Genomic DNA, 20,081 nt, shown 5'->3' with positions numbered 1-20,081 from the left:
AATTGGCACTTTAATGCTGTTGGTGTGCATTTATCAGATTGACAGACAGATGCGCATGACTTTCCTTGTACTAACGTCAGTGTGTGTCAGTGTTTCTTCTATACAGTAATTCATCAAGGGCAGGCTATATGTCCTCATCGAATCATCTCAGTATCACCGCCCTTTTCACACACGCAGTACACAGTCAAAACGAGTGTTGAGTTGGCCCGGGCTGCTGGTGTGGCGGTCTGGGCACCTAAGCTGCCCGACAGCGTGTCGCAGGTTTGAATCCCGGTCTCGACGACCTTTGCCGTGTGTCACTCCCCATGTCTCTCTCCCCAATTCCTGTCAGTCTACTTGTCCTATACAATAAAAGGCATAAAACCCCAAAAATAAACCTTTTTAAAAAAAGGGGTGAAAAAGAGTGTTGAGTTAAATTAACACTTGTGATTTTGCCCTGTACAAGAAACATAGATCCACAGTACATAAAGCCATTTAAAGACTGACAATTTGCAATTGCATGCATTACATAACACTACGTCGCGCATGTCAACGTTGCGCATGTCAACACATTTTGTAAAGACAGGGTTTGTACATTTCATGGAAGTTAGATATGGATAAACAGATACTGTATTATCTCAAAAGTATGTTGTTGTGAAAATACAATATGACCCCCAGATCCAACCCCTGGCGTGTTTGTGGCTATGAATTTAATCTTCTTTAAGGTTGATATTAAATATTAGATCAGATAACTAATTTAGCAAATTATGTAAAACCCTGATCCTATAATTGCAGTAAACCGCATTGCCCTGGTATAATTTTGATGCACCAGGGTGGTCTAACATTATAGAGACCTGTGATGAAGATATTTGAGATGCTATACCTGTAACAACCACTGTGTCTCAATACCCAATACTATTTGTAGACGCAATATATGGATTAAAAATTCGGTACTTTTGATTTTCTTGTTTTTGTTCGTCGAGGGAAGAGTTGCTCAGCATTCATGATCATGATGTTTGGCACTGAGCGGCATGCACTGGAGCGTTCTTTGCCCCAGCACACATTCACAGTCCCTGCCAGAAGGGAGAGTTCATATGAATAAGATAGCAAGGACAGACGTAACATTTTTTATATTTTTTGACAGATTGGATTTGAACCCGAAAACAGATTTAATGGGACAGAATGTTCTGGAAAAACTCTCTAAGATGGATCTGCAGTATCAGATCATATGTCAAATGCCATCCTTAACTTTTAGCTTTGCTCGTAACTTGATCTTTGATGTAATTTGGGGTAATTTGAATAAAATGAATCAAGCCTACAGGTACAAGATTGAGATGCTTGACATGATGGTGCTGATGACGCCTGAATGTTGCTCTCCAGAACACTTGAAGAAGTTCTTTAGATTTCACACTCATCAAGAATGCAGCTGCACTCTTCTTGAAGTGTTTTTCCCCCCTCTTTTTCTTTTTTCTTTTCTAATTTCACCATGATCAAGAATGCAGCCATGGCCAATTTCAACAAAGCCACTTTTGTGGCTTCTGTTAGGAGGGCCAGCCACTCATTTTGAACGGCTTATGGTTCTCCTTAGACCACTTAAACCCTATATACTTCATTGACCGGCGTCCCCCAGGAGTCTATCCTTGGCCAACCTTTTTTTTCTCTGTACACCAATTAATCTCTTCACCGAAAATAGCAGATGTAGATCGGCTATTGGCAGAATATTTGCCTACAATGACATACCCAGAACAGGGACGGTAGGTTTCAGGTGGTTAAGCATTATACAGTATATGTATTGATTGATTGAATATTTTATTAGGCAAAAAATGTAAACGGCACAATTACATTTATAATACTTTGTCTAAAAGGTCCGTCCAAAAAAGTCCTTGCGGTCTTGTTTCCATTGGGGTGCTTGGTATTCAATTCATAGACATATATACCTGTATAGTATATACAGTCACTGTATGATTGGAAAACCAGTCAGATTGAAAAAAGGTGCACTCGTTTTCACAGACGGAGGCGCGCCGTCTGAAGGCGACTTGAGCCACGAGAGGCACCGCCGAGCGAGCTTAGGCGAGCGAGTCGCCGTGCCGAGTGTTGCGAAGTCACCTTCAGACGAACTTGAAGAAAACAAGCACTCGTTTTTCAATATGACTGGTTTTCCAGTCATACTGTAACATATTTATATATGTGATATATGTAAAATTATAGAGAGACAGGAAAGCTGAGGGCAGAAACACGAGACTTGCCGGGAGTCGGATTGAAACCTGGGTCATCGCAAATCACAAGGAGCAATGTGGTTAGCGCACTAACTGGTCAAGCTATCAGACCAGGCAACCCCCGAAAGCACACTTAACACACAGGCTTAATTTCCAATGCATCGATCCAAGGAAAGTAATGAATAGTAGACAAGTGTGATTGTCTCACCACCACGCCTGTCTGTGTGTGTGTGTGTATAATGGCTTAGTGGCCCTTTAGTGGTCGGGGGTGTCCAAGGGGAGAACGCAAACATTTTCTCACACATTCCTGCGTTCATGTTGATGAGAGAGAGCCCCAAGACGGAGCTGGTAGTCCTAGACTCAAACACCCCCCCCACCCCCCACCCCCATGGGGACGGACTACCTTTGGGGAGATGGTGAGCACGTTTAGAATGCTGCAAAGCCCCCCTTCAAAGAGGATCTTTAAATTGAGTCTCCTAGGTAACTTAAGGCAAAGCTCAATTGCACGCCATCAGTATATTGTAATTACTGCTGTCCATGAGGCAACGTTAAGTCTGACTCAGTGTCTCATGCCCCGGTGGGTTGCAGCCAATAGATTTTTGTTTAATCTGCCAGCTGGGTATGCACAAAGCAAACGGCAGTCCATTGAACCCCTGAACTTTTGATTTTCACCATGAGCCTTGGCTAAAATATCATTATATGCATAGTGATGTGAACCTCCGAAAATGTCAGCAACTGGCTTTCAGAGGGGTCCCGGGTTTTTCTGTCTGCATCTGTTGGCAGGTCTTGAATTCTCCTCGCCTTATCAAATAAATTGGACAGTGGCTATTTCCCCGATTGCCTCCACAGAAAGGTTCTGACTCACCCGAGGGTCTTCCACTCATGGCTCTGGCTGATGGGAAAACTACTTAGAATAATTGTCCTCCAGCAGGGAGCCTTCCCAGCCAACACTTTTGCCCTTGCGCGTGCGCGCGAGTGTGTGTGTGTGTGTGTGTGTGTGTGTGTGTGTTACAGAGGGATACATTTCACTTTGGTTGTGTTTCACAATTTCTGTTCTACATGCAATCAATTCTGGCACTGACACGTGTGGCATAGACTCTGAACACAGAAGACTGGTTTTAGTATAACAAGCAGTGACTACAACTTAGCCTTTATCATTTTGCAAATATTTTTAAATCAGTTATAGCTTTTTTATTATGTTTGTGTCCACTATAGTATGTATTTTTCCTGGGACCGCGAGCCAGCACTATATTTTCCAATCTCAATTTTCAGCGTTGTCTGCCATCGTGTCTCCTCATCCCCTGTTGTCACATTTGTGTGTTGTATTTATTGAAGGTATTTTAATTTGTATTTACTAACGCAGTGATTATCAAAAATATATATTTCAAGGAACCGCAATTTTACATTTTGTTAAACCATGGACCCTTTTTTCTTTTTAACATTGACTGTTCTGTAGATATTTACTTAAAAAATATACAGACAGCATAGGCACTGTATTTTCTGTTTTCCCACACAATAACCTCCCACCCCACCCCATATAAATGTATCATTATATTGTATTATAGCACTCCATTTTGGCCAACCTCACTAATGGTTTGTGAGTATGTTTGGTATCACATTATTTGCCAGGCAAACTAAAAGCAATCATGCTCATAGGAGGACATGTGGCGAGCTCAAACGAACCGCTCCAGGATGCAATTGGAAGCGGTGGAAGACCACCTGTCACACAGGCAGACCTGGAAGCGGTGGTCTGTTGTGCATGACACAGTGGTCCAGAATCTGATCCAATGCATCAGCACCATCCACCCAGTAAAATCCGCAGTGTTAAAGGTTGTGGTAATAACGTCTTTATTGAAACAAATAATTTTAAAAAATGAAAAGAATACATCTACAGAGCTTTTAAATGTGTGGAATAAAAGTACTGCTTTTCCACACAAAAAAAATTGTATGATGTCGAAATGATAATTAAAAGACTTTTCTCAGGTCCAGAATGGTTTTGTTTATCTCTGTAAGCTGGCTGCTGCTATTATCCATGTGTGCTTCAGTTTGTACTTTTTACCCGAGAGATGCACAAAACTTACGCTACAGAGGTGTTGCATTGTAAGTGCTAAGTGTCTATTGTACCTTTAACTCCAAGATTGTACAAAACTTTTATGTATCCAAATGGACCTGTATGAGTCCATTTTGTTATATTTGTCCACTCTCTGAGTTAGATATGGAGTGGATAACACTGTTTGGTTTACACAGATTTTACATGTCTTATAAAAAGATCCCATCCAGTGGCAGCGTGAGCACTGTGTGTATAGCATAGCAATCCTATCATGTGCTGCATGGCAGCTGCTTCAGCTTGTTAGTTTACGTCAGACAAAGCATAATGTTGGCTCTATACAGTAACCTTAAGGCGAGAACATGTCAAGAAAAGACAGAGTGTCTATGTAAACCCATTTGTATCATTTCAAAGAACATGCTTGGTTAGGCTAAAGAAAAACGCACGAAAAGGAGGCCATTTCTTTGAGCCTGGATGCCTGTAGCCTTGCAAAACAGCCCAACAATAAATTAACCTTAACTTCATGTGATTAATTGAAGTGGCAAAGCTTTTCACAGTTGCATTTTCAATAACTAAACACTATTATATTATTGTACATTTTGAGATGTTTGCCGTTTTTCTACATTGAATAACTGCTCTCAGTTGAGTCTAAAAGAGTCGCAGAGAATTTGAATTTGAGTTTATTGAACCCTCCTGTAGAGCATGATAAATTAAAACGCTTGTGTAAAGAATATGTTCAATACGAAGAGTCAAGGACAGCAATATTTATTAACTTGTTTTCTAGAAACATTTTTCATGCAATTTCCCCCAAATCAGAAAAGGAACACCGTGCTGTTAATTGCCCGCTCTACCACCCACATCGCCAAAGGGACAGATGCACATAGCACTGGAATTACCCAAGGACTGGAATGACTTTGTCATATCCGCCAAACACTTCAAGAGGAAGCACAATCATCTACTCACCTCCTAACAGCTTACCAGCCTTGCCACTGTTTGGAAGCCTATAATTGTGTTTTCAGAATCCAGTTAAAGCACGTGGGAATATGATTAGACACCTAAACTTGAGAGAAAAGCAGAGCATAAGCCACTCTTTCTGCATTATAATTCACAGTAATTACATAGTCGAGAGCTCAGCATCCTCTCTATACTGTAGCTGTGGATATTTCTTTTAGTCCACACATTTTTTACCAGCTTATAAAAACCACCAACTCTTCTAAATCAGTGGTTCTCAAACTTTTTCATGTCAAGGACACCCCAATATGTATTTGTCCACGGACCCCAATCTGAAAATATTTTGACCCCATACAAGATTTGTTTTCACATGAATTATTTTTTTTTATTTTTTGCCGATCTTCACGATCTTGCAAGATGTATATATAGGATTAAAGTGGTCGAACTGATTTTGATGCTATCTTAATTCATTTTGTTGGGGGTCCCTGGAGGACCCCACTATGAGAACCACTGCTCCGAACGCAATGCAATGTTTGCTGTGTCACTAAAAGATGCATGCCTACATGGATCCACATCAGGTCAGCAGCTACCCGTGCGATCCTCAAAATAAGAGCTCATCAGAACAACTAAATTACTATCCCCACTCTCTTGTTCTTGTTTTCTTCTCCAATGAATTGTCAGATTAGAACAAATCCAGACTATTGGGCAATGGGCAATGCTGTGCCTGCCTGTTATAGCCTATTTTATTTTACCGAATTTCTGTCTATGCCGATAATGTCCCTGCCGTGGTGGCCAGGCACTTTAGCATGGCCCAGCTGCTCTATTCACAGTTAGATGGCTGCTCTATCATATGATTGTGATAATGAGTGTCAGATCTTTTGGTGGTGCTGTACATCACTATGCAAAATGAACATCTGCTACGATTGGCTGCTCTGGCCCTTATGGCTGCCATATGACGAACAGATCACGCGCAAAGCGTCCTCATCAGCAACTGAATTTGAATTGTGCATCTTGTCACAGAGAAAGCCATTATTTTAGGTGGCACTCGTGTTTCACCCAATACAATCTGACGCCGGTTCTACAAATGCCTTTTAAATCAGTAGTTCGCATGAAGATTTTTCAAAAATGTTCAAAAATAGCAGATGTGCAAGCTCACGCTCTGTGAGCTTGTATAACTGCCATTTTTGAATAGCCAACGCAAGTTTTAATGGGTTAATTTGCTGTAGGCCTACCAAATGTCAAATCTATCAAGTATTCATCACAGGTCATGTCTGGTTGACGACAAAGCCCTGTGAATGCTGCCTTTTATACAGTACTGAGCTTAAGGGTTTGTGTGTGGCTTTGTCCATGTGTATCCATAAAGATATCTTCACAGACCCATGAACCAGAAAAAAAGAGAAACTAGAATGCTTAGTGGGGTTGTGTAACACTAAAAGATTCTTTGACCTTGTCCAGAATGGCCACAGTACTTGGCAAGCGCAGAGGATGTGGATTGGATCTTGTTAAACATTGGCAGTGGTGATGGTCATGAGCAGCAGCTTTGCTATAATAAATTCATGGTTTCAGGTGGGTGCATCAAGTTCTCAAAACCTTAAAGGGATATTTCACTTTCAAAAAAACTTTTGGTCATTTTATGGTCTACTCAGGCTTTTGTGAACCCCCCAGACAGTTTTTAAGTTGCTTGATTCAGTATTTAGATATTTGATATTCATTTTGCCAGCCACGCCCCCTTCCTATACAAACCCATTGTAACTTCAAACTCTATTTTTTACCCGTTTAACCATCAAAAACACCCGTCCTTGGTTCTGGTGACTCACCCTGCCCTCCTAATGCATGAGAGGGCCGTGTTTTTTTGATAACTTTTTTCATTTATTTTTAATATTTCTTTTTGGAAAATAAAAAAATTAAATACAAAAAATATATATTAAAAATAAATGAAAAAAGTTATCAAAAAAACACGGCCCTCTCATGCATTAGGAGGGCAGGGTGAGTCACCAGAACCAAGGACGGGTGTTTTTGATGGTTAAACGGGTTAAAAATTGAGTTTGAAGTTATAATGGGTTTGTATAGGAAGGGGGCGTGGCTGATAAAATGAATATCAAATATCTAAATACTGAATCAAGCAACTTAAAAACTGTCTGGGGGGTTCACAAGGGCCTGAGTAGACCATAAAATGACCAAAAGTTTTTTTGAAAGTGAAATATCCCTTTAAAGAGAGTTTTATTGCACCTAAAGTAGCTCACCGCGTGGCCCCGAGACGAGGTTAAAAGTATCATTCACAGCAGCGGAGTATGTGATTGAATCACATGTTGTACATGAAAAGCAAGCAGAGGCCAAGGACAAATACAAATACGCACTTATTTTGAATTATGCATATTGTCACAGAATGGAATTTGTCGTGTCTGCAGAACCACAAGTGGTGAAGTTGTCTATAAAGTGCCTCCTCGGAGGAACTAATGGAGCTTCTGCCCACAGATGAGAGGGGGAAAAAAAGCTTCCCTGGCCAGATTTAGCTTGTGGAAAAGGCCTGGTTTCTGCTATAATGCAAAACTGAGTGCAGTTAATGCCTTTGAGACATTCTAGTGCTGACATTCTAGTTGTTTATTTACTTTTTTGCCTTTATCTGCGCAGTGCTGAAGGGACCAGCATGAAGTTCTAACTCCATTTATCAGGGGCCCATGCACTGGTGGCACTACAAATGCTCTGCAGGCTGTTGTCACGACCATCCATGATCAAATGTTGTTGTTTTTCCCGATGTCCCACACTGCAACATGCTCTGTCAATAGCAAACGGCAGATACTGGCATCCAAACTGTTTGTGTTTGGCATGCAGCAATAGCGTCTTGGTCATTTTGGCCGGTAATTTCACTCGGGGATTGTAGTTTCCCAGTGATATTTGCAAACCGGAACAGGGGGTCTTGTATCTGATTATAACATAAAGTTGAAAAACGGAAGGAACTCAAGGGGGGAGAAAGATCTGGAGGAATTATTCAATGAATTTCAATCTAAAATCCCAGCAACATATGTTTGGTTTGAGAAAAACATGGGAACTACAGTGTTTCATTTAGAACTGACACATCCCCCTTTTTGGAACAAATTTGATGGGCCTGTTGCTGAATCCCTTGAATCTATCTAATCATAACCGCTGGGGCATACGTCCCTAACAGCAGGGAGGGGGCGCCGCACCCTTAGTTCTGACACTGTGGGGGCTGGGGGCTCGCGCGTGCTCCACATGCACGCACCGTCAGCGGCGGTCTTTAACGCCTTAAAGTTTAAACAATAGCCTCTCAAGGTTCGCGCCGTCAGTGGCGAGCCGTTCTCAATAGCGTCTACCTGGCTGCTTTGCATAACATTAGGCTACTCGAGAAAAGACACAGACTTGAATTGAATGTGTCTGCACTGCAAGGTGCGAAGGGGATCGCTTAGCAGAGGACCCAGTTCTCTGAGACAAGACAAAGACAAGTTGTCTGATTATTTTAACTACTTATGTGTGGGTGAGTCTATGTAAAGGGCTTTTATAAAAAATTTAAAGGAAAATAAAATAATTAATTTGAAACAATAAAAACAACAAATGAACAATGCAACAAAAATAATAATACTTATAATTACATTAATAATCACATGTTGAATACAGTATTTCAACTAGCACTGAGCTGAGTGGCTATGTGCACATGCCTGCGTACGTGACGTCATAAAACACAGCACCCTTAGTTCAAAAATCCACAGCTCACCACTGCCTAACAGGCACCATTCCTAACGGGCATCAGCATACAGTAGTACCAGTAGTAACCAGTAGTAAAAAAAACAAAACATCTATCTGCTCCTATATGTTGTTGTTGTTAACCAATTTAGTTGTTAGTGAATATAGCTGATGAGAAAGGACAAACCCCATAGCATTAGCATTAAATTAAAGCCATTTAGAATGGGGTCATCAGGTTTATGCAACACAGACTGGTGTCACGGTTGGACACTCTCCATATACCACTAATGAACATACTGCACTACTAGCTTTTAACAGACAAAAGCAGCAGGGAACTCTTATGGCTTCTTCCCACATTTGATCTGATCAGTAGCATGCCGCCTGCTTTACATCTCCATAAGACAGTAGAGCTGTTAACCCTTTAAGACCGGGAACGCAGCATCTGTGTGTCATTTTTAGATTTCTTTGGGCTATTCAAAAATAGCAGATATACAAGCTCATAGTGCGGCACCGAGTGCCGCGCTATGAGCTTGTAGATCTGCTATTTTTTGAAAGATCATGAAAATGTGTACAAATATATATATCTTTATATCTGACATTAGTAACTCAAATCTTTGCTTCTGGGGGTCCCTGGAACTAAATATTTTACAAATGTTCGCTTTAAAAAGATATATATTCCAAGATTTTCGCAAGATATTCATACGAGACAGTAGCCATGTAGCTACCACAACAACAAAGTAAGCTATGCTTTGTTTTGTCGAGGGCATGTTGGATTAACTAATTATTGGAAAAGTGCAAAAATGGAGGGGAAAATAGAAAAGAGGAGAGAAGAACTTTTCCATTGACCAATGAACACAGCATCACATAGCTTCAACCAGAGGCATTTATTAGAGAAGTTACGCCACCTCCGTTAACTTCATCAGGCCAGGTCTTCTACAGAGCCTTCTATTGGCGAATAGTGACAAAGCCCTGAACCGGAAGTTTATGGAATGCACTGTAGTCTATGAGCGTTTGTCACTATTTCCAGTTTACATGAACCACGTGACCGGCGCTGTTTTCTGCCCCCGGGTTGGCATAACTCTCTAATAAATGGCTCTGGCTTCACCCCTTCAGCACTGTTGGGACCAAAAGTACCTGTCCCAGAGGGTTACCTGGAAAGGTTCAAGTAACAATGGTTGTTATAACTTGTTTATGGTGCAGATTTTGTCCAGACACTGCACACATTTGATTCTATTGGCCATGTAAAAAAAAAAGAAAGAAATGTATGCATTCATGGTGATGTTTAGATTCTAAACAAGACAAACTTTAGAACTTTGGATAACTTTGCAGACCTTGTATTTTAAGTTGTTAACTTATATATTATATAATAACAACATTACAGGCTACATTAAAGTAGACTTAACCAGTCAAATGTACCGTATAGAGAGTTTGTCTTGAACTTGAATCAAATATTAAAATTGAGGTGGACAACATTTGTCAGTGACTTTATTGCTGATCAAAGTAAATAAAGAACAGCTGTGTTTGTGGACTTGCTGTTTAGGACCCACAACAGTTTACAGTATTCCAAAGTGTGTATATAAATTCTACTTTGCTGAGAAAAAGATTCTTGCAATAACTGATGAATGCGGATCCCATCTGTTTGCCCCTTAGATATTTTACATTAAAAAACATAGGAATGTTGCACATCATCAATAATGGAAGTGGAGCAGGAGATAAGCATGGACTAAGGTCTAGTTTAGGAGCTGCAGCTATTCATCACAGTTTAAGCTTTGAAGTATTACTGAAACTTTATCGGATTTGTGCAGTAGGGAGCACCAGTTGCCTTTGAACTGTAGTTCAAGTAAAAGCAAAGAGAAAATGTTTAAAAAACATTTGGTGGTTAATCCAATAGATATATGTGTTAGCTGCACTGCAGCTATTCTCACACACATTATTTGGAAAGCCTTTCAATTGAGAATCTGGAGAAATACAGCAAGAATTCTTAAGTTCCAGCATGTAGCAGCACAATGTACTTTTGTCAGCCTAGGAATTATCTTCCAAGGATGTGCAAGGTGATTCAATTGTGATAGAAGCCATAAGTTAAACATTAAACAGTTCAATGATCATGTATGGCTTCTCTGATGTCCCTGATGCTAACTTAAAATGCTGCATTAAAAGTACATGAGTTAGCCGTAAAATGTACATTTTAATGTAAAAGTGCTGGTTTGATCCCTCTCACTGATCATAATATAATTACATTATTAACACTGAAGCATCTGTGTGTACGCAGCATGTTACTGTAGCTCCTGAAGGTGCAGCGTGTTGAACTACTTTGTATACAGTTCAGCAAGTTTATTCTAGTGGTTCCCCAGCCCGGCGGTCAGGTTACTAAGAGTCACCAGATAAATGTGAGGGGGTCGTGAGATGATTAATGAGAGAGGAAAAGAAGAAATAACAAAGTTTGGATGCACAAATCTGTTTTCCTTTTTGGGATTTCTTTCTCTAATCTTAGATTTTTGGTGAGATATCGGATGATTTGAACATCCTACAATGAATGTGCAAAATCTCTGCCCGTCTGTGTGTCCGTCTGTAGTTGTTCATGTATCTCGAGAAGATACTTTAGCTATTCAAAAGTAGCAGATCTACAAGCTCATAGCGCGGCACCGAGTGCCACGCTACGAGCTTGTAGATCTGCTATTTTTGAAAAATCATCGTGAAAATGTGTGCAAATCTTTGAATTATATATTTTTAGCATTTTTTACTCAAATCTTTGCTTCTGGGACCCCCTGGAACTAAATATTTTGAGATGGGGGGGGGGGGGTCCGCGGCCAAATGCATATCATTTTGTGTGTCCATGACATGAAGAAGTGCCGTGTTCGAGTCCAATCCGACCACTATGCCCATGTATAGGACCGATCGACTTCAAACTTGGCATGTGTATTGCAGAGGACCCGAGGGAGTGATGCGCCAAGTGGGAAGTTGCCAGTTGGTCGGATCAGCGGATCTCCCCAAAATATCAACAAAATCCGTAAATCCCCATTTACAGTATGGAGTACCCTGATGTCATCATGCCATAGTGGGTCTTGGAGTAGTGTGTTGAACGTGAGGAGTAGGACAGAGGTGCTACTTCCCGGTGGGGGCTCCTCACTGGCAGTTGAGCCTGTAGGGTACAACAGCAGTGCCGACACAGACATGTGTGGGGAGGCTTCACTGGCATAACTACTACATTGTGAGAAAGAAAGGGGTGAAAATAATGGACTCTACGACTATTAAATGGAGTGAAGTGGAAGTAAAAAGTAGATGGAAATATTTAATTTAATTGCAATTACTTCAAAATTGTATATAACCCATTAAGACCTGAAGCCGATGCTAAAAATGTCTTCTAAATCCCAACAGTATTCTGAAAAAACGTACGTTTCTATATCAGTGGTGCTCAAACATTTTCAAGTCAAGGGCCGCCAACATTATATGTATTTGGCCGCCGACCCCATCTCAAAATATGTTGTTCCAGGGACCAGCAGAAGCAAAGAATAAGTTAAAAATGTTCGCTTTAAACAATATATATTCAAAGGTTCGCACACATTTTCACGATTTTCCAAAAATAGCAGATCTACAAGCTCGTAGCGCGGCACTCGGTGCCGCGCTATGAGCTTGTAGATCTGCTATTTTTGAAGTACAGCACTTGAGTAAATGCACATGCACGTAGTTAACTTTCCACCACTGCTGTGTAATCCCATGCTGTAAATGCATGCGTTGGATTTGCCTATTATCTGTGATCTTTGACAATTGTTCCCATCTTGCGGATGTTACGTAATCGCCTCAGTACATGCACATTGGCAGCTGCAGGTCAAAATGTGTCATCTTGCTCTTTGATCTACCCTTTGATCTTGCCCCAGCTTATCTGCTCATTTCCTCAGCCCTCCTATTAAAAATCTGTCCCTGGCTGTGTTACACCCCCTGCTGGCTCTCCAGCTGCATGTCTCTAAGCCACTGTAAAAAGAAAAAGAGAAATCTCAAAGAGGGTTTACTTGCAGTGATAAACACAAGACAGATATTAAAGTGCTCCGGATGATTGCTTATAAGACCGCTGCTTGTGATCTAGGAGCTAAGCAGTTCCCATCGCTTTCCCAGCCGCTGTCTATTGCAGGGGAGCCGTTACTGTACTTCACACATGCAGCATTTAAGGGTGATACTGTATTTGATATCATTTGAGACAGATGAGCTAGATATGCCATGTAACAGCTCACATTAGTCAATACAGTGTGTGTGAGATGAGTTGATATTCTACCGGTTAAATACCAGAGTACAGTATATTGTATAACATGCAGCATTTAGAAATTGACAAACTAAATGTGTGCTCAACGAGTGAGAGTTAATAAAGAGACATTATTATGGTCTGACTGTCGGACTACCAATGTGCAAGCCTTTTCACAAGTCTGGCCTGGAATGAGTGGAAGTGTTTAGAGCTAAGCTCTCCTGTTTAACAGTCAGCCAACAAACCCAGAATCTAATAGGTGTTGCCATGGCACAAGGCATCTGTGTGGAATGAGTAAGTAATAGCACTTAGTCTCAAGCCAAATCTGTAATCCATCGCACGACGGTGTCCCACGCCGAAAATAGCAGATCTACGAGCTCACAGCGCTTGTAGATCGGCTATTTTTTGCCGCCGGACTACCAAATGTAACTCGGTATGTTCAAGTGGCTCAGACTGTGTCTCGGTTTGCTTCTATAAGGGCAGCGCAGCTGACAAAGATTCTCGGAGAATCTGGGCTTACATTATTGCTGGTCGACGCTGTGGCTTTTCCATTTGCTATGCTCTTTCATTAATCAGCTTTAGTACTGTGCCCCATTCATGTTGTGCTCCCAGGGGTAATGCCTCATCCCCTCTCATTTGTGGGGAAAAATTAACTGGAGTCTGTGAAATGGATCATCTGATTAAAAACATTGGGACTGTACAATATGCAAGCGCTCTCAAAAGATTATGATGAATATAGAGTAGACTTTATAATAATCTTCTGCGGAAAATGCGTAATGAATGTAAATGTAAATGTTGCTCATTATGTCTGCGTTCTTATTTGGGTAGCATTGAGTGTAAAGGGAGAGGTCATGCTCTACTAATATCAATAATCGGTACTTATAATCAGGTTATTTGGGAGATTAATTGAAGAGTCAACGGCAATAGGCACGCCACCTTTCACACTTGAGCGAACTGATAGTAAGCAAACCGTTACTACACAGATTATAAGACTTATTCTAGATTTATTTTTGCATTGTAAGCATCTGTATGGGCGTTCTCTCTATCCCTGGTATTGTGCAGATTCAATTAATCTTTTTTTTCCTTCTCATTTCGGAATGTATTAATTTGCAGGTCAGTAGCTTTTACAAGTAGAGTGGGCGAGGCAGTTTGCAGTGCTCGCCTTGAACAATAGAAAGTAGAAACACTACAGGGCTTAAAAAACGCATCCATCCACATCCCTTTATTATAAAGGTGAGTCTGAAAGACACCGGAGCTGCCTAAAGGCTCATTTACTGTACACTACATCAAACGGCCGGTGTCATACAAAGCGACGTGAGCTGAACTAAAACAGGGTATTTCGGTAACATAGTGTCCCTGAATCTTTCAGGAAAAAGTAATTGAAATGAAAACACAGTGTTTTTGCACTGGAGCAACAAAGGCACAAGGCTAGGCTGCCTCTCCCTGTAAGCAAAGCAATGTCATTAGTGTCCCACGGGGGGGGGGGATGGGGGGGGGGGGGGGGCTTTAATGTCCTCATACAGAGATAGACACTTGCATATTGATAACAACCTTGCCTACCCTTTGGCAGTACTCTGAAATTGCACGTATCGTTTATTGGAAGTAGGGTTGTATTAATATGGGATTTATATGGCAGAATTGTTACGCGTGGGATCCTTGAAATCCCGGCATTTTGCGAGTAAGCCATCACAGAGTGCCTTTTTGTTTATCAACAAGATGGCTTGGAGACACTAGACAGACAAAGAGAATCCTAGTATATTAATCATTCATTCCATATCCTGTTTCATGAGCACGAGAACATTAGAATAAATCAATAATCTCCATTGTCTCTAGATGCACATGGGTGAGTGGATGGTCCCCCATCATGCATCATTGATGGAGTCGGGTTTAGGTCCCTGGTCGAATGACCAGATTCACTATAACTGAGAGGGGAAAAAATGTTTATTTATTTCCCTTCTGTGTGCTGGGGGAGGTATCTACAATAATCAGCAAAAAGTCTGGATAAAATCATGCCGGGAAAGTGCTTTTTTCGAGCCCAAATTACAGTCACCTTTGCAATTCAAAATGGAAAGAATTTACCAATGATATTCCTATAGCACCGGACAGCCTGTAGGCCATGATTGTGATTAATCCACAGTGAGACCGTTTAGGACAGCCCAGCTAATGCTGTCCATAAACAGGGAGCAAATGTGATGTCATCTGTAAAATGTGCAGCTGCTGAAGAGACAATAATATTGTCTCTGTATATTATACAGTAAGGGAAACTTGTTTTATGGACCCATACAGTGCTTGAGCTTTATTCTCTATTAGTGCAACAGCAACATATCCTCATCACCGGAAAAATCCCCCTGTACGCCTGCAGACACGTTTTCTGTTTCCCAAGGATTCTCTCCGTACAAAGCAACTCCACATTGCATTGATGGTATCACAGTTACATTAATTCAATGTTCAGTGGTTTGTACGGCAGACAGGGTTGCAAGATCTGCTTATTATAATTTCCCCGCAATATTTTATTTGAAAATAGCCGATCTACAAGCTCACAACGCGTCGCATCGCGACACGTTGTGAGCTTGTAGATCTGCTATTTTCAAATAGCTGCTGTACATGTTAAAGTGCTCATGTGGCCCATAGTCGCTTCTTTTGGGCTGGTTTTCCTAGACCTGGTTGCTTGTTGCTCTCACAGAATCTGGCAACACTGACGGCAGACGCTAATCCTTACCTCATATTCAAAGTGCTACAGTAGAGTAACAGTACACCTCCTCACACATACACTTACATTTTTTTCCAGATTAAGCAATGCAAACAGCACTCATAATTACGGAATTCTTACCATGTCATATCAGTCACTAACTGTAAAGTACAGATATACATTATAGGATGTGGTCACTAAGCATGGCGACTGTAGTGGGACCATGTCTTGTTGAAGTACAAATTGTTTTTATTTAATAAATGCTGCGTGTAATACTGTACATCATCATTTTATGACGTTCAAAGACATTGCTACCTAACACAAGTAACCTTAATTTAACCCCGATAACCTTTGTCCCATGGTCTAATATGTATTAAAAGCACTGTCGTCTACTTCCATCTGTCATTGATTCATCTCTGAAATTGCTTTTGCCACGACGTGATACAATGAGGAGAAATATGGTTCACGTGAGATACCCAACTTCCTGACCTCGCTCATAAATCACCCCCCTCCCCTCTAATAAAATTGACTTATCTCCCCCTTTTCCCCCCCATTCCATTTTCCACTAGGGTCAAGGCGAAGAAAGGGGTGAACCTGCGCCAGACCAAATCGAAAAATGCCCAGTGGAAGGTAGACTGGGAGCTGCAGTCTGGGGCCAAGCATTCCATCACCACCGTCGATGTGAACAAGAACAAAGGAGTGAAACAGGGGTAAGTCAACAGCCGCGGGCCTAAACACACACCGCATCCATCCAACCAAACCACCCGCTGGAGCCGGAGCTGTTGATACTTTGCTCTATCATCCTGTATACAAAAAAAAGGATATTTTTCATGTTCAATAGATAGATAGACCTTTATTGATCCCCCCCCCCCCCCCCCCCCCCCGTGAGGGGAATTCAGGTGTCTTATAGCAGCGCAGCAGTAAGCATCTATGGCTCATAAGTCAGTCTCTAAACGCTTCACTCAACAGAGAACCAAGGACAATCTCACAGCTTTCGTAGCTAGTGGGTGGAAAAGGGTTTAAAGAGCAAACTGCATTTCAGAACCAGTACAAATTCTCTAGGGCAGCCCTTCATATAGGAGCGATGATATGATTGTTTTCCAAAGCACAACGCTGTTGTAGCACCTACCATGCATTTAGACTTAGAGGTCTCCAGATGTGTTGGTAGGCTGAGCTCTCCAATTGTCTGGCAACACAAGACCAGTAAGCCCACAGGATTGGTACAGGGAAGAGTAGGGAGATTCAACTTAAAATGAAAAATAAATAAGAAACACAAATAAAAAATACAATATACTGTAAGTAGACTTAAAGGGATAGTTCACCCCCAAAATGACTTTCTTTATATCAATTAGTCACCCCATTTATTTTTTGTTTTTGTCGCATTCCTAAGCCAATCATTTGATGACCGGCAGCGGTTCCGGTAGGAGACACAGAGAGTCTCCTTTGTATCTCCTACCGGAACCGCTGCCTATCTTAGGAATGCGAAGGGAAAAAAATCCTGAATTTAAGTCTCCATGGGGTCTTTTTTTGGGTGAACTATCCCTTTCTCACCTAAGTCGTTTGCAGTCGTTCTGACTTGGTGTGCATAGGTCAGCATAGTGTGTAATCTGTGATTAAATATAGGCGGAAGTATAGTGTAGTATAGTGTGTCACCAGTATAGTGTGTGTGTGTGTGTGTGTGTGTGTGTGTGTGTGTGTGTGTGTGTGTGTGTGTGTGTGTGTGTGTGTGTGTGTGTGTGTGTGGCCATGACACGCGCCTGCAGTTCCACAGTGGCTAAATTAACAATATTATACAGTACTTTGACAAAATGCTGATATTTTGCAAGCACAATTGACCTTCTGTTAAGTGTGACTTAATGTGAATCGTGAAACAGCTAGGGTATCAGAAATTTGGATAATCATTATGCACAGTGCATAAGAAGCAAGTCAATAAACTGTCCCGTCCACCAGCTATTATATCCTCCCTAGTTCTGTAATCTTGCTACCTGCTCAGAGAATATAGAAAATAGCCTTGTAAATCTAGTGGAATTATCATAGATATAGAGCTGCAGGGAATCTACCCTGGAGTCCTTCAGTAACAGGGACAAAGACAAGGTGGAATATGTCACTACTGCTCAAGTAGCTATTAAAGTTAGGACAAATCATCGTAAAACAATGTAAAAATATAGCTGCAAGCAGCGATAATACGGGGCCAGGAGAGAGAAAGAGAAATGATAATTCCTTTAAAAGGTCAGTTCATGAAAGTCCTTGCGGTCTTGTTTCCAATGAGGGCCTGTGAGCAATTAGGGGTTAAGAGTCTTGCTCAGGGACAAATTTCATGTCATCGACACATTTGCTTAACCCCCCATGGAATCGTACCTGGGGCAACCAGAGCCTCTGGCTCCCTAGGCGTGCTCACTAACCACTCAGCTATGGCCGACCCTCAGAGAGAGAGAGAGAGAGAGAGAGAGAGAGAGAGAGAGAGAGAGAGAGAGAGAGAGAGAGAGAGAGAGAGAGAGAGAGAGAGAGAGAGAGAGAGAGAGAGAGAGAGAGAGAGAGAGAGAGAGAGAGAGAGAGAGAGAGAGAGAGAGAGAGAGAGAGAGAGAGAGAGAGAGAGACGGAATAGATTGAAGATAGAAACGGAATAGATCGAAGAGACAGAGAGAGAGACATGGAAACGGAATAGATTGAAGAGAAAGACATGGAAACGGAATAGATTGAAGAGAGAGAGAGAGAGCCATGGAAACGGAATAGATTGAGTCATGTTTTTTGCAATTCAACTTAAATGAGTGTGCATCAAGTGAGGCTTGAACCAGCAACCTTGTGGTCGTGAGGCACTCTTAGGTAGCTGCAACACTACCTATAGTGCTATAGCTTTGTCCAGGCTGATATTGTCTGTTGAGGATCACAAACTCTTGCCTTCTGTCATGACCCAAGCCCCTGTTTCACTAACACTAAGATCACTCGTTCACAAACCATTTACCAATTAAGAAATTGTACATCTCCTCAGAAGCAAAACTAGTGAAAGTAGCCGATCTACAAGCTCACAAACCATTAAAAGTTGTCAGATTGTACATCGGCTATTTTCACAATGAAGTATGTTATACATTGAAAAAACATACTCTCATTGCTATCTGAAAAGTTGTGAGATTGTAGATCAGCTGTATGTAAAAAACACTCAATTAAGTATTTCATGTTATCTTTAACAATTGCAGATGTATTCATTGATAGTCATGTTGTGTGAAATGCAACTTAGATGAAGTCTGCACCAAGTGAGGCTTGAACTGGTGACCTTCAGGTTGTGGGGCACACATTTAAGCGAGAAGCCACCAACAGACAAGAACCTGTGAAAAAGGAGATCACACAGATCATACAGTTTCACGCAAATAGCTGAAAAATCCTGGGTTTAAGTGTTTTTCAAACTGCTCAAGATTGCGGACAATCTAAGGGCGGTGCTTACTGGTCAACGTGATAGATGTGTTCCTCATTAGTCAAGGCACATGTGTAAGCAGGTCTAATGGCTGTCGGCCAAACGAGGCATGACTTTTGCCTGTTTAAAGTTTCAATTTTCAAAAAATTGCTATAGCGCCCCCGTTTGACCAATTGGAGTAAGATTGGTTTCAGTGATATTTGGAATGGCCCTTTACATTTCTGCAAAGTTTCAAAGAATGGTAAGTCTGCATGTATGTGTTAGGGGCAGATGAATAATTGTCATAAAACTGCAATATTCATTGGCTCATTAAAGCTTCATTTTTTCACTTATGGAAGATATTTTGCAAACGTTTTTTGGCATAGGTCCAAAGTTCATGTGTAAAAAGTTTCGTGCAGATTACTCAAAAATCCCAGGAGGAGATAGGTTTTAACTGTTTTTCATATAATTCAAAATGGTGGGAGATCTAAAGGTCAGAGGTCAAAAGTCAGAGTGTGAAAGTTGTTCAGCATGAGGAGACGCATGTGTGCATCGAAGTTTCATGGCTGTAGGTGAAACAGGGCATGAGTTGTACCTGTTCAAAGTTGTCATTTTCAACTGAGTGCTATAGCGCCACCTTTTGACGAAAGATTGTGAGAATTATTTTTTGATCGTTTTTCATGACCATCTATCATATGGCCGAGTTTCATAAAAAGCGTATGCACGGTTCAGCCAGAACTGGCAAAAACGGCAGAAGAAGAAGAAGAAATGGAATAATGCGAATAACAATATGGGTCCATGCTGGAAGCCTGGCCCCATAATGAGAGGCATGTCTCTAGGAATTGCTAAGTCAATGCTTTGTTTCATTAGGATGTAGG

General features: G+C 41.3%; 1 protein-coding gene across 2 annotated transcripts in view; it reads left to right on the top strand.

Moving 5' to 3' along the window:
• tmem132e (transmembrane protein 132E) overlaps window positions 1-20,081 on the top strand; it is a 467,019-nt gene that overhangs the window by 376,123 nt on the left and 70,815 nt on the right. For both annotated transcript variants that reach the window (XM_084074773.1, XM_084074772.1), the window contains exon 3: window positions 16,385-16,525. In XM_084074773.1, the coding sequence (XP_083930899.1) occupies window positions 16,385-16,525 (141 nt within the window). The remainder of the gene's footprint in view (window positions 1-16,384; window positions 16,526-20,081) is intronic.

The sequence above is a fragment of the Gymnoscopelus microlampas genome, assembly GCF_963454915.1.
Source record: "Gymnoscopelus microlampas genome assembly, chromosome: 12".
Classification (NCBI taxonomy): Eukaryota; Metazoa; Chordata; class Actinopteri; order Myctophiformes; family Myctophidae; genus Gymnoscopelus; species Gymnoscopelus microlampas.
Note: the sequence above shows the minus strand (reverse complement) of the source record. Positions and strands in the feature narration are given on the sequence as shown.